The 14539-nt window shown below is 38.1% G+C and overlaps 1 protein-coding gene across 5 annotated transcripts in view; it reads left to right on the forward strand.

Moving 5' to 3' along the window:
• LOC117395144 (forkhead box protein P4-like) overlaps positions 1 to 14539 on the forward strand; it is a 116639-nt gene extending 102100 nt beyond the window's left edge. For all 5 annotated transcript variants that reach the window (XM_059004837.1, XM_033994003.3, XM_059004838.1 and 2 more), the window contains 6 exons: positions 140 to 216; positions 447 to 548; positions 5040 to 5161; positions 5392 to 5458; positions 7762 to 7934; positions 8322 to 14539. In XM_059004837.1, the coding sequence (XP_058860820.1) occupies positions 140 to 216; positions 447 to 548; positions 5040 to 5161; positions 5392 to 5458; positions 7762 to 7934; positions 8322 to 8475 (695 nt within the window). In that variant the 3' untranslated portion in view covers positions 8476 to 14539. The remainder of the gene's footprint in view (positions 1 to 139; positions 217 to 446; positions 549 to 5039; positions 5162 to 5391; positions 5459 to 7761; positions 7935 to 8321) is intronic.

Below are 14539 nucleotides of genomic sequence, written 5' to 3' on the forward strand. Positions count from 1 at the left end.
AGTAATAAATAAGAGAGATTTATTTTTTAATGTGTGATTATTGTACCATAGTAGCTTTTGTGTTGTTTTTTTGCAATCTGCTCACAAGCAAAGATTCTAACTGTTTTGTGCTTTTTGGATTTTTTTTATATATATACAGAGCTTGCACAGAATCAGGAATTCTACAAAAATGCTGATGTCAGACCTCCCTTTACCTACGCCTCGCTCATACGACATGTAAGGAAACTTGTTTGACTTCGTAACCTGTGCTTTCAAATGACAGTTTAGCAAACAGGAAGGATGATGGAGAGTTGGTACCAATGATGTAAATCTAGCTAGGCAGTCAATCGTAGTTGAGCTGGGAAAGGGTGTAAAGGGTCTTGCTTATATTTGTTGTTCATGTTGTCAGAAAATGGAACAGATGCATCCATGCAAGTCTTAATACTGGGAGTGTTTCTTTCTTGCAGGCTATATTGGAAGCCCCAGATAGGCAGTTAACCCTGAATGAAATTTACAACTGGTTTACACGAATGTTCGCCTATTTCAGGAGAAACACAGCAACATGGAAGGTAAGAGGTTTTGGTTTTGTTTTCTTTTCTGTAGTCCTCATTTAAAATACCCTCTTCAATGTAGTCACAACTGTTGAGAGATTTTAAAATAATCATAATTCTGTTGCCAAAGATATACAGCACTGCAGGAGACAGCATGTTTAAGAAGTGTTGTGTAATATTGGGCTGTGCGCATCTCTCATTATATAATAATTTCACTAGACATCTGCAGAAGATTCAGCTGTGTGAACAGTTGTGATTCACCAGTCGATTTAGAGTTGCGGTCCTTTTTATTTTTCTCATAAAACCCTGCTCTCCAGCTGTAACATTAGTGACGGTAAAGAAAAAAGGTACAGAACTGAACGTACGAATAATCAGTCAGGAAAAGAATAGATGAGTAAATGCATGGCTTGTTTCAGCTGGTTCGTTTCTGGCCCTCCTAGTTCACAGAAATGAGAAATTGCGACGTGTTGAGACAGACTTGCAGCTCCCTCGCCCTTTTTTGATTTGTTTTTTTTTTGTTTGGTTGTAAAAACAGATCATTGTGTCATCCCCTGCCAGGAGTCCTTTTGTCACACAGGATTATGTTTGTTGTGTGGGAAAAACCTAGTTTGCAGTCAAGTGCGTGAAGTTTGCTTTGGAGGTGTGCATAGCTGAGCCTACTGAGGCGTGGCAGTTTTTTTTATTCTGCCAGACAGGTTTAGCTGAAAAATTAATTAATCTTTAACTACTCCTGGATGTGGTGAGGATCATTCCCTGCTATAAGGGTTTAAATTAAGTCTGTCCAATGACACATACAAACATATACTGTCCATGGTGCATTTTAATGCAATAGAACACACATGTATATAGCGCCCTTCACTCCATGGCTTCCCAGAGCGCTGTACAAAGTTAAAAACAAAACAAGAGAGCTCACATGTACAATACACTACAGCTACAACCAATTATATAAAAGCACATAAATAAATACATGTTTTCAATTTAGACTTTAAAGAATCCAATGTTTCAACCTGCCTGATCAACCGGAGTAGAGTTCCACAAACGAGGAGCACGACAATGCAAAATGTGCTTGCTTTCCTAATAAACAGCTGTCTGCGTGTTACTTTAGATACACATTTAATCTGTAAATCAGAGAAGGACCCAAAACTAAATGGAAGCAGTCCTTTTTATAACTATCCAGTCTCTGCTCTGTCCAGTGGGAGAGCTGTACAGAGGTGGGGATTTACAGTGAGGGTCCTTCAAGTTAGCGTAAGAGCCATGGCCATAGTATACCTAGCTGTAGCCTTTCCCTTAGTTTTATGAGCTCTGTATTCAAATCCGATTACAACAAAGGACTCTGCTATTTATTTATTTTGATCTAAAGAGCTGCCTCACAGAGGGAATTCATTGTCCTGGGGTGACAGCAATTGTAGACAGATGCTGGCGATGCCTGTTTGTTCAGTTTTCCTCTTTATCTGACTGCAGGCACATTACATAAAGTTCACCGCAATAAAGCTCTTCCTTATCTCCCTATTTAATTTGCGGTGGATGATTAATGTGGGGCACTCGGCTCTGGAGATCGCTCTATCTGTGCGCGAGATCTGCTGTGAGCAGAGAGAATTGTGCCATCTCTAGACCTGTGTCTGTGTGCGCACTGAACGAATCGCACTGCATCCAGGGCTGCACCGGTGGGCAGCCACAGCCTACTAATTTACCTCCTACTGCATTGTTTTAATAGTTTACTTTGCCAGAGCGTAGTTATAGAACATGTCAAGCATGCTGGCTTTCACTTAGCAGTGCATAGTACATGCTTTACCTGCTGTAACAGTGTAGGAATCTGTACTGTATTGCAGTGCTATTGAAAGGTGCTGGCATACTGGCACTGGTATGTAAAGCCCTGCTATTTATCCAGCAACGTGACCTCCCTCAAATACACACACCCTATCACTCTGTCTCTTAAAGGGTGCCGTTCATTATTCTTGACCATCTCTTCCTTCTTTCCATTGCAATGTGGTTACTGTATCCTACGTGGGCTACGTACTGAACCTACCCAACTGATTAGGGAAATCTTAATCAAGTAATTCCACTCAAACCCACCTCCTCTGCCCCTGAGCTAAACTAACAGCTCTAATAAAGCAGCTTGGCAGTGATGCTGGTAAGTTAACACACACTTCTGTTGCAAGTGGAAGAATACCAAAACCTGAATCCATTAACATGTCTTTGTAATCTCATCAGACATGGTGCAGACACATTATAAACGCTTCTATACAGTTGTATTACATCTCATTTCAGCAGTTCATCCCCCCCTTACACCAGCCTGCAGGACACTGTGTGCAGCAGCAGCAGCAGCAGCCACTACCACATTTCAACCCATCTCCTAATGTCATTGTTACGAAGCTGAAGAGAAAGAGGGTTACTGTCATATGAAATGTCATTTCTGCACGGTCCCCTCGTTTGACTTGAACGTGTGCCTGCCGGCGACACCTTCAACACCAGAGGTTTGTGTGGAAGGCCCCAGTTAGATCTGCCGGATAACTAAACAAGCTGTCACTGGAGCTCATTAGAAATTTGCACTTCCAGCGTGGACCTTGCCAGCTCTGACCCAGTTTCTGGTGTGAAAAAAAAAAAAAAGAATTCCACTAATTTGTGTGGCAGATCCTCGTGAGAGTGGCGCTGGAGGAGGGAACGGGAGCGCGGCAGGCTGACACTGCGGAGCTTTCAAAGCTGCTGATCGGGGCTATGTGGAATATCTTTTACCTCTTATTTCACATTTTATGAAAGATAACAATTAATGGCTTTAGCTTGATACCAGGAGGATGAAACCTTTCTCAAGCGAGCTCTTCAGTGTTCAGACCTTGTGAATTATTTAAAAGACCGAACAGTCTTTTATGACTTCTGGTGCTTTTCATGTACATACTGTAGATAATCGATGGGTCATAAGACAGGGTTCTTAACAGTGTGAATCACAAAAAAAAAATTAAGTTCATAGAGACCCATATTATCTCCCATCCATCTGTATGTCACACTTATTGGAGAGCTGCTTATTCAGCTGTCATGAAATGTGGTATTAACATGATTTAGTTATAGGGTATCAGGTTCCGGGGGTGTAAGGAGGCATCTGTCTGTCTGTTCATCCCTCCGTCTGTATTTAGATGGCCCCACTTCATTTATTTTTTAATTATGTATTTATTTACTTATTTGTTTGCATGTGCTCAGTGCAAATGAGCTTGCTGCTGGAGTTGTAATTGATTTGGAAAGACGGACTAAAACAGTCAAACAATTGAAACAAAAAAGCTTCATTCAAGTGCTTGGGTGAGGACACATTTTTGAATCACGAGTAACACGAATCACGAGTATTTATATGAGCTCAGTATCCTTTGTGTGTGTTTCTTAACATGCCAAGCATCGTTTACACACGTGGGCGCAATCTCAATACAGGGTTACTGGCATCGCAGTAAGGGTTACTGACAACTTTACAGGAATAGCTGACAACAACGTTTTTAATATGCAGGTAACTTGTACAGTACGTTACAGGATTCTCAGGCAAGACACTTCTGATGCTGTTTGTGTTGCTAGCTGCACATTTTTAATAACTCTTGTAAGCTATGTTTGCCACCCTCTTCTCTTCTTTGACAGTTGAGGCGTTTTTGTTTGTCTGCAGAGTCTGACCCCTTTAAATTGCTGCTAATGTTTTAACTGGGAGAATTAGTCTTTCATCACGAATAGGAATGCAAATAAAATGCGCGAGGTGGCCGTCTGAAATTGGGGTCATACTAATTTGCAAAACTAAGCATCATCGCTTCAGCGTGAGGAAATTTATTCAAAGACGGGAGGGCTAGCGTGATTATGGCACTTGTAATTATGGTTAGGAGTGATTCCAGCCTCAGCATCCCTCCCTTATGGATTAAAAAAGCGTGTCAGAAAAAATACACTGGATTTAATTATACACGAATTAAAATTGGTAATGAAATTGGGCATGAACATACTACAAATAGCAGATGAAAAGGAATTTGACTCCCCTGGGGTGTTTTTCTAGATAGTGGCTGATTAGTGAAATTTAAAGGGGGACCATCTTTTTTATTTTATCATCAGAATTGCAGCTATTAACATTGCGTTGTCTTACCGAGTGAGTTAGTCCAATGGCCCTTTGGCACAACATTATGCATTAGTCCAATATGTGTAGAATTTGTTTTTCTCTGAAAGGGGAGATATGTCACGGTAGAGAATGAAATCAGACTTTGAAAACCTGAGTTCATTATTTAACTGGTTTTAAAATTAAATATGGAACTTTGAAGAAAGTGGTATATATAGTGCAAAAGAAATTGAATAATTCACATCCTTGCCTTCTCCTCTTAAGGCATATCCTTTATAATTAGAGACGTCACTCTCTCAATGTCTGTCTCTCTCTCTCCCTCTCCCCTTTTGAACCCATGTCTCAACATACTGTACTTTCTATTACTGTATCTTCTACCTTTGTAAAACCATGTCATCTGCTTACAAACAGTCCTTTCCTCCTTGTCCTCTCTCCTCCAGAATGCAGTACGCCATAACCTGAGCCTACACAAGTGCTTTGTCCGAGTAGAGAATGTGAAGGGGGCTGTGTGGACAGTGGATGAAGTTGAATACCAAAAGAGGAGACCACCAAAGATGACCGGGTAGGTACTAGTACCCAGCTGGACATATAAAGGGATTGGTTGTGATTTCAATGACAGCCCAAATTTGCTTGGTTCTTCAACCATTAAGTGACTAATAGTTTCAAAAAGTAAAGAAAAAAAACATAGTGCAGGAACTTTTGACCTTCTGCTAATTTTGTTTAATATAATTAGGCAAGACCAGACTTTCACTCATTGTATAATCATAGACATTATATTTTTTTTTTTTCCAGAAGCCCAACTTTAGTAAAGAATATGATTTCAGGACTTGGCTATGGATCGCTTAACGCAAGCTATCAGGTGAGTCAACCTACTATATTGTATTAATGTAGAAGTCCGACGGTACTTCAAATACAAGTCTAACTGACCATCCTGTACACCAGTACATGCATCTGATTGAATTAGCAACTTCCAGACCACTGCCGCGCCGATAGCAAAGCAATCCAGGATGATTTATTGCATCAACTGTTTGCCAATTAGGGTCATGGCATGATATCAGTCTTGAGCTGTCCTCGGAAATAAAAGGAATATCAATAAGGGAGCGAGGCATTTGGGTTCACTTCAGTCGTAAAAATGCATTTCAGGCTCATGTAAACAGTAGTAACACAGCTTGCTCCAGTGCTTTGACTGCTACAGTCTACAAATCAGCATATATATAAAAAAGGTTGTTTCCTCTGACAAGCTCAGCAAAGCAATGCTTCCCTGGTTGTAAAATAAAAAAAAAACTGTTTTATTTTTTATTTTTGCTTTTCATTTCTTGAACCAAACAGTACATGTCAAGGGCCAGGTAACACAGTGGCAGAAAAACACTGTGCTGAGCTGTGTAACAATGATTCACAGTCCTTCGTTGTGTATTGTGTTAGATACAAGAGAGAACAGCATATGGGGGGGCTGTAAGATACAAGCTGATATCCACTCCACAAAGGTGAGGGGGCCCTGAAAGACACTGGGGTGAAAATCTTTGTGTATAAAGCATCCTATATTATATAATGTGACGTAATTTCCATCTGATAAAGACATTTCAGATAGCTGTATCAATATCAGGGTCTCAATATCTACAGAGGCTACATATGTATACAGTATAAATATTGAGCATGACCGCTACAAGAACTGTTTCTGTCTAAAGATGCCTTGCCCTTTATTTTTCTCTAACCTCTGTAAAATGCCATCATGAATAAAAAATGCAAGCCTTAAGCAACCTATTAATAAGGCATAATTCAAGCTCAGGCTTGGCCTATCTGAGGCGCTTAATGTGTGAAGCTTGGGTCCTCCAGGTCATAACACGGCTGCCACAGCCAATTAAATAAAAGGAAACAACAACAATAATAATAATTTCGAAGTACGGGCTGAAGAAATGGAAGGTTTGGCAATTAATGCCAGTGTTTCTGGTTGTTTTTATCTTTTCTTGCTTTTTTTATTTTATTTATTTCAGCGCAGAGTTTATCTTGGCACTAGTGGTGTTTACACAGCTTCAGAAACAGTCATTCGTTTTGAAATGGTTTTCGATTTTCAGTTAGGATTTAATGATAAAACTTTGGGGAGAGGCCATTATTTGGGAGACTGTAACCTCTGTGTGTGAAGTGATCCCACAATAGTATGCTTGTTTTAAAAATCCCAATCCAATATCGATGTTGGGTCACTCTTTATTACATTTGCCAGAGCTGATTTATTCAAAACAGGCTTATAGGGGAAGAACCTTCTAAAATATTACCCATTTAAACATGTGCTAACCTTTCCAAGGCTGTGCCACCTCCCTGCAGAGTTTCATCATTGACTCATTACTGAGGTAATGCTGTTAGTATTCAAAAGTGGAATGTCAACTCCAAATTACCCTGTACTGTACATAGCTGTTTCATGCATTTCAGAGTGTAAGGTAAGCAGACTCATAAAATTGCACACATCCCTTAATAGATGAGTTAAACCCAGGGAATTTGGAGCATCGTAAATGAGATCATGCATACTTTATGAGGAAACAAGTATATTGGTTCTGACCCACCTTTTTAAGTAAATGCCACTACTCTACAGCAATTGCATCCTGGCAGGCAGTTCGGATTGTTGTGAACAGGAGACCCCTAGTGGCCAAACTGAAGAGCTGGAGTTTGACACACACAAATACTAATGGGACAACCTGATAGGTGCTACGCACTGTATTGTGTGTTTGGAAAGTTATGTTCACTATGTACGCATTAAAGATCATGCAGTATTATTTAGTAGAAAACCTTTGTTTTAATAATTCAATCAACCATAATTTCCTTGTACTGACTATTCTGTATCCCATGTTACTTTACCGCTGTCCTCCGGCCATTACAGCCATTGATCTGGTAAAATTTTCAGTTTAATTTCAAAGTTTTTTTATTTATATAGCACCTTTCATACCACAGTATCTTAAAGCGCTTTACGTGTCGGTTAAAAGAGAACAAAAGTAATAATAATAATAATAATAATAATAATAATAATAATAATAATAATTACAAAAATATATATTGAAGAAGAATGCTAGATAAAAGGGCTAGCGTATTCTCATTCCACTGAGCATGAGCCTCTTTCCGGGTGCAGTGCCCTTTTCTAATGCATCGTTGTGTGTGTGTGTGTGTGTGTTCCAGGCGGCCCTGGCAGAGAGCAGCCTGCCTCTTCTCAACAGCCCCACCCTGTTGAACACGTCGACTGGCAGCAGCATGAACATGCTCCATGTGGGTCACGATGACGTCAGCAGCACCGTGGAGCAGATCCACAGCAACGGCAGCAGCAGCCCGGGGCTTTCCCCCCAGCAGTACGGGTAAGGGGCCTTTCTGACGTGCTTCGAGAACTGGGATCAGACCCTTTCTGATGCGCTACAAGAATGGGTATGGAACTCCTGGGCAGCCCTCCTGTCCACTTAGACAAACTGGTTTAACTTTGGTTTAACATTGGCTGGTTTCACAGACCCTGATTTAGCACTGTTCTTGGGCTACCTTGCTAAACGTTAGTCCAAGATTAGTATTAATTAAGGTATAGGAAACCAGTCATACAAGCACAACTGTGACTTATGCCACTGCAAAATGGTGACCCAGTATAAAGTGCCACCTTAAAATGGCTGTTTTTGTTTTTTTCTGTGTGATATTATTGAGGAGGAGGAGGAGGAGGAGGAGGAGGATGATGATGATGATGATACTTTTGTCCTCAGGCATCAAATTCACGTCAAGGAAGAGCCCGCTGAGTTACTAGAGGAAGACAACAGGCCTGTGTCGCTCATGGCAACAATGAACCAGAACCTGCCGTTGCCTGGCGACGAGCGAGATTTGGAGGAGGAGCTGCCAGCGGTGGAGGAGCTGGAGTAGAAGCGCGTATTCTCCAGCACTGCTTTCTCTACGACTTGTAAAGTAAAAACAAAACAAACAAACAGGGTCAGGCCTCACATCTGCTCACAAACTTTTTAGCCACAGCACTGGGGTGCTTCAGATCACCACTCAAGGCCCATAGGCTCACCAGAAAGTCTTTCTATATAGATACATATATATATATATTTCTTTTGGTTAGTTTATCTTCTCCTCTTCTGCTCAAATTTCGTTGTTGAAGTCCGGTGACCGAAATCTGGATTGGATGCTTCCTTAACCACAAAGAAAGGTAGTGTCCCTCTTCACTGCTTCTTCGGATCAACTGCTATACAATGTGAAGTGACACATATTGGTGCTTTAGGCATCTTGAGAAGAAGGGGGGTGGGGATCCACTTGGAGGTACCTCTCTTACTATACCTTATCAGTATGGATACCAGTGTTTTCTGATTTAATCACATTGCTTTCTTTTCTGAAATATACATTTGTTGGGGGGATGGGGGGAGGGGGTGTGTGAAAATTACCTCAAAAAATGAATCCATTGAATGGACCCACAGTGACTAACGGACGGCTGATTGACTCCTGAAGACCAGTCCCCTTGATGTTCCCCGTGTTTGAAAAACACCTAGAAAGGTACCTACCCCCTTCTCGAACACATTGGTTCTACACCGTTGGCCAACAGGCTGCATTAAGGAGAACTGAAGAAAAAAAAAATCTGTTTGGCCTCTTTTTCAGGTGTGGGTGGTGGCGGTGGTGGTGTTGGTAGTTATTTCCAATGTTTTTAGATCAAGGCGCAAAATGATATGCTTCTAACTACAGGCAACAACATTATAGCACTAAAATTCGTTATGAACAGACAAAATTGGGTCCTCTGAATTTGTTTGGGTACTCTGCTCAGCTGTACCAGACAACTCCAAATATTTTTGTTTTTAAATTTGGTTTGTATTATTATTATTTTTTTTTTAATTGGGGATTCCTCAGGAAAATCAAGGGACCAGGCCCTCCAATCTGAGACGAGAGCTTTGTGGTCTCTGAAAATCAAATGAAGGTCTTGCTTTAATGTTCTTCAGTGTCCTATCCTCTAACGCTGTAATCCAACTAGCAACTGCCAGTGACACAGTGTAGTTTTAAATACTGTCATTTCCACAGGGGTGACTGTACAGTAGCAGTTATTTCTAAGGATCAGAAACTTAAGGATGACATTTTACAGTTGCTACACTAGATGTCTCAAGTTAACAAGTATTGTTTTCAAAACACTTTTTTTAGCACATTTTTTTTTCAGCCCTTCTGTCTCCTTCTAACTTTTTTTTTTTTTAGTATTTATTTATATTTTTTTTGTACAAAATAGCACTTCCCAAAGGGATCGGAAATATATTTTCAAAATATGGTGTTTATGGTTCATACTTTTTTTTTTTTTTTTTTAAATATATGGCTTCACAATACAGACGGTGAGCCTGTATTTAATAAATGAACACATGTTTAAATATGTTTAACATATACCGTATGTTATGATTTATTTTCAAATATTTGTATGTAATATATTGAAAATATATTTTCTTTCTGTAAGGGTTAACACATAGAGATATGTAAGATAAACTCTGTATAGTGAGACTTGGTTTTCCATCAGGCCAGTGTACTGTAACCGGGTACTAAAGGCACTCTGTACAGTCATTAAACGATCCATCCCAAGTTCCAGCAGTAGTCAATGTATGTTGTGTTTTTACTAATGTCTGCTGTCATACAAAAAAAAGAATTGCTTTAAAAACCACCACAGTCACTGAATACCTCATTCCACTAAGAATCTACCTTGATCAGCATCCAAATGTTTAAAAAAACAAAGAAAGTAGTGGATTCTTGATGTGGGCAAACAATTCAGTGATAGTATCACTTTAAAGTTCTGAGATATATATATATATATATATATATATATATATATATATATATATATATCTATATATATCTATATATATATGTTTGGAGCAGCTTAAGAGATTTTAACTTTTGTCAGAGAGCACAAAAGCATACCATTTATGTAGTGCCATACCAAATTGAACAACTTTCTTCCTTTATTACTATTATAATATGTTTTTCCTTAATAGTTTTTGTATTATGTCTTATGTTTTTTTTTTTTCTTTTTGTTTTTTTTTCGTTACAGGTTACCAAAGAAACTTGTAGGAAACCAAAAACCATTTTTTCTTTTTTTCTAAAAATACTCGCCAAAATATTCCTTTTTCTTTCTTTCTTTCTTTTTTAAATTATTTTCAAATGTGATTGCTTACAGCACGGAGCATTCCAAACCAAAGTTAACAAAAAAAATAAAAGAAATGAATTTGGTTCCTTAAAAACTCTTTAAAGCGTTGGCAGTCCAAGAAGCAAAAAGTTACAGTAGGCCAAAAACTCAAACAGTATTAACAAACCTCCTCTAGTTCCTTTTATAAAGAAAGCACTTAAAGAAAAGCTGTATCCTTTTTCACACTCAGGCTGAAATAGTGTTGTGAACACGGATCTTACGAAGCCTCATGGTAGAGGATGAATTCAAATCTTAGTGCTCTTTTTTTATATAGATCTTGTAAGACACTTGAAATAATAAGTGGGCAAAGCTTGGACCCATGGGGACAATCTGTATTCATTGTAAATGAGATGTACCCCTCACCACGTTTTGCTTCGTAGATGAATCACTATAAATTTAAAAGAAAACAAATCTGTCTTTATCTTAGACTGTATCATGCTGCAGATTCTAAGATGTACCATATTCAATGTTATTAAAAAAAAAAAAAAAAAATTGTAAACCTGTGTTCGCCTAACTTACCTTTCTAATCTAAACATGATAGTTAATAAAAAAAAAAAGTGTGTAGATTTTGTTAATGTAAAACTAATTGGTATGTTGTTTAACAGTTGTAGTATGTTTTTGGAAAAGCATATGGGTTCTTTTGAAAGGTGAGGACCCGAATCAGTCATTCATTAAACAGGATTTAAAGCAGGAGTCGCTACTCCTAAAATAATGTTTAAAATAATAATTACGATTTATTATTTAAAAAAAAAAATACTACCTCTTCAGAAATGGTTTTCTAAGAGCAAAATATTAAAAAGGTTGAGACCGTGTATCCATAACTACAAAATACCAAAACAATATTTATTTCTGTGATACAATGCGCCCACAATAGTAACCATGGATTATTACAAAAAATACAAACAAAATGACACACACTACGCCCGACAAGATATTCATAGAAATAAACATTTAATTAATAATGTGAAGTACTACCTCTCAGAAAGGATTATTATTATTAAGAGCAAAACATAAGAGGCTGGGAGCCTTGAAAAGGTCTGCATTGAATCCATAGGCACCACCTTTAAGTGATCTATTAGCATATCTAATGTAGACACACATCCTTTATGCTGAAGCTCAATTGTGTTCTTCAATTACTGTACTATAATGAAGACTGGCTGTTGACGTGCCAGGAAGGGCAATTGAGATCTTCAGTTATTAAGATTGCTTAGTAGGGCAATCATTCTGTTGTTCTCGTTGCAAAGAAAAGTGGACAGGCTGTGGAAATACTCTTGTGAATTCACACAGTAGCAATATGTATTATATAGTTCTGTTTCCTGCGAGAGGAATGTCTGAACGAATACACAGAAGCTGTCTCCAATGAATGTAATAGACGGTTTTTAAGATACAGATTTTTTTTTTTTTTTTAAACTGGCTTAAAGAAGACTAAAGTGTTTGTGTATTCACCAGTCTAAGTAATTAAAGTAAATAAAACCCTTCTGAGCCTCACTTGGAAGATTTGATTATATCGCATGGGAAGTTTGAGCTGTGGACAGCCTCCAACAAGTATTAAAGCCATGGAAATGCTAAGAGGCTCAAGTTAAGCATCAAATGCTGTGTACTGCATTAACAATGGTGACGAATTTAAGGTGGTTCTGCTGGAACATGGTTGAAATCATTTTACATTTACTAAGCTAATTGTGAAATACCATCTTAAATCGGCCAGCCACCATGTTTCCAGGTGATTGCTCTGGAAGTCTGGCAGCTTTGTATTTCAGAAATAGATTTTTATTATGTTTTATTTTTTATGAATATTGCAGGTTGCGAGGTACAAAAGACGTTTGCTTTTCTACTCCCAGGTGGTGTGTCCAGATATTCTAACCAGATAATTGAAAGATTGATTTATTGGGTTATTTTCTGCTTTGTTTGTATGTATTTATGATGTTCTATATAACAGACGATCTGGCATTATGAAAGGGACGACGTATCTAATAAATAAATATCCATCATGAATATCCAAAGAGTCAACTACAGCTTGGAACCATGCTCCAAATGAAATAATATTAATTATGAGCTGTGCATCTAAGGATGATTAAGGAAAAAAAGGAACTGCAGCATTTTTAAAAATAACGCTTTAAAGGTACATTTGTAAACTGTTTTATAATGTGTAGGTTCACAGAGATCATTGATGAAAAAAGCAAACATTCATGACACTAGATAAGTTACTTTACAATCTTAATGTGTTAATGTATATTGCGGCTTGGCTTTTGAGCAGTGCTTTTTATTTTTTTATATTACTTTCTTTTTTCTGCACCTGTTTAGCAATTGTAAAGCTTTCAGCTCAGTTTTTTCTTCCCTATACTCTCTTGCTTCTGCTAAATGTATGTATTTATCATATTAAGTGCAGCAGGTATAATGGTTAAATAGTTTTTCATGAAACGTCTGGGACGGTTTTTTGTTTGGTTCGCTATTTTTTTTTTTTTTTAATTAAATGTATTATCTTAAAAACAAAAAGTTAGATGAGCGGTTTAGGTAACACACCTGTTTGTATATTTATCTTAGCTAGGTCTATTTTGATACTCTTTGTCTCCGTATTGCATTTATGCATTTTTAAGGAAAAAAAAAAACAAACAAAACAAAGCTGAATTCATTGTGTACTGATACCTCAGAAGGACTTTCCTCAAAGACAGGACCAAACCTCAAGAATTTGAAGAAATATGTAGCCCCTTCTTGCTTTTAAGAAGGAGCAATTTTAAAGTATTTTGTTGGTCCTTTCAGCTGCCAATATGTGTAAAAACTCCCTTTAAAACTGAACCATTCCTGTAGCTACCATAATGTTCAATACTGTGTTTCACCAAGCAGTGGTAGTTTCGATCTGCTGAAAATATTACCTGGGTCAGAAAGTCATTTTACACCGCTGTGTGCATCACTGGTGCAACACCACCAACAAATTACATTTTGTTTTATTCCCCACTGCTAACGGGACAGTTTCTGGATCAATACAAAAAGTAGTTTACTGTGTCATGCTTTGAAATAATCACCCGTCCATCGTGTTACATTCATTCTGATTGAGTGTGTAATATGACAGCGTGTGGAATGCATTGAAAAGGAGAGCCATGTGTTAATTTGCATTCCATTGAATTACCTGCAAGCTGTAGAAAAGACTTATTCTAAAGTGTTACCCGACTCCCACATTTCATACAAATTTGCACTTTCTTTAGTCAAATGACAGCCTACCCTAAAAGTCACTAATAATACTAATATCATATATTGGTTCTGGTTATATTCCTGCAACACCATGGCAAGCCCACTGTAATGTGACAATTTGGCTGTGCATTGATGTTACTGGGTCAAAGACATCCCACACAGAACATGGCTCTTCTGCACTGTGGTAATCACACTTAGAACAGAAGAAACTACCACTCACAATTATCCTCCCATTGTATCTTAAAACTGTGTAAACATTTTCCTGCAGTGACTTTCTGTACCTGTTTCATTTGTTTTATGTGAGACCTGGGAAGGTGATGGATGGGTGGTCGGAGGTATATGAGTGAGCAAATACGCCAGCCCCCACTGACTATCATTGCTGGGGTACCCCTCTTACACGAGTCACTGCCATTTTTCTTCATGCTGTATAAAAAATTTTAAAACACATATATCTGTGTATTTGTAACCTGATTCTCCTTGTGTCTGTTCTTGCAGACAATAAAAAAAACTGTACAGTAGGTCTAGTTGCATGTAATCTGTACTAATTATTGACAATGGCATTATAAAATGCAATAAAATACTTATTACACTGTC

This window comes from Acipenser ruthenus, chromosome 30, assembly GCF_902713425.1.
Source record: "Acipenser ruthenus chromosome 30, fAciRut3.2 maternal haplotype, whole genome shotgun sequence".
Taxonomy (NCBI): domain Eukaryota; kingdom Metazoa; phylum Chordata; class Actinopteri; order Acipenseriformes; family Acipenseridae; genus Acipenser; species Acipenser ruthenus.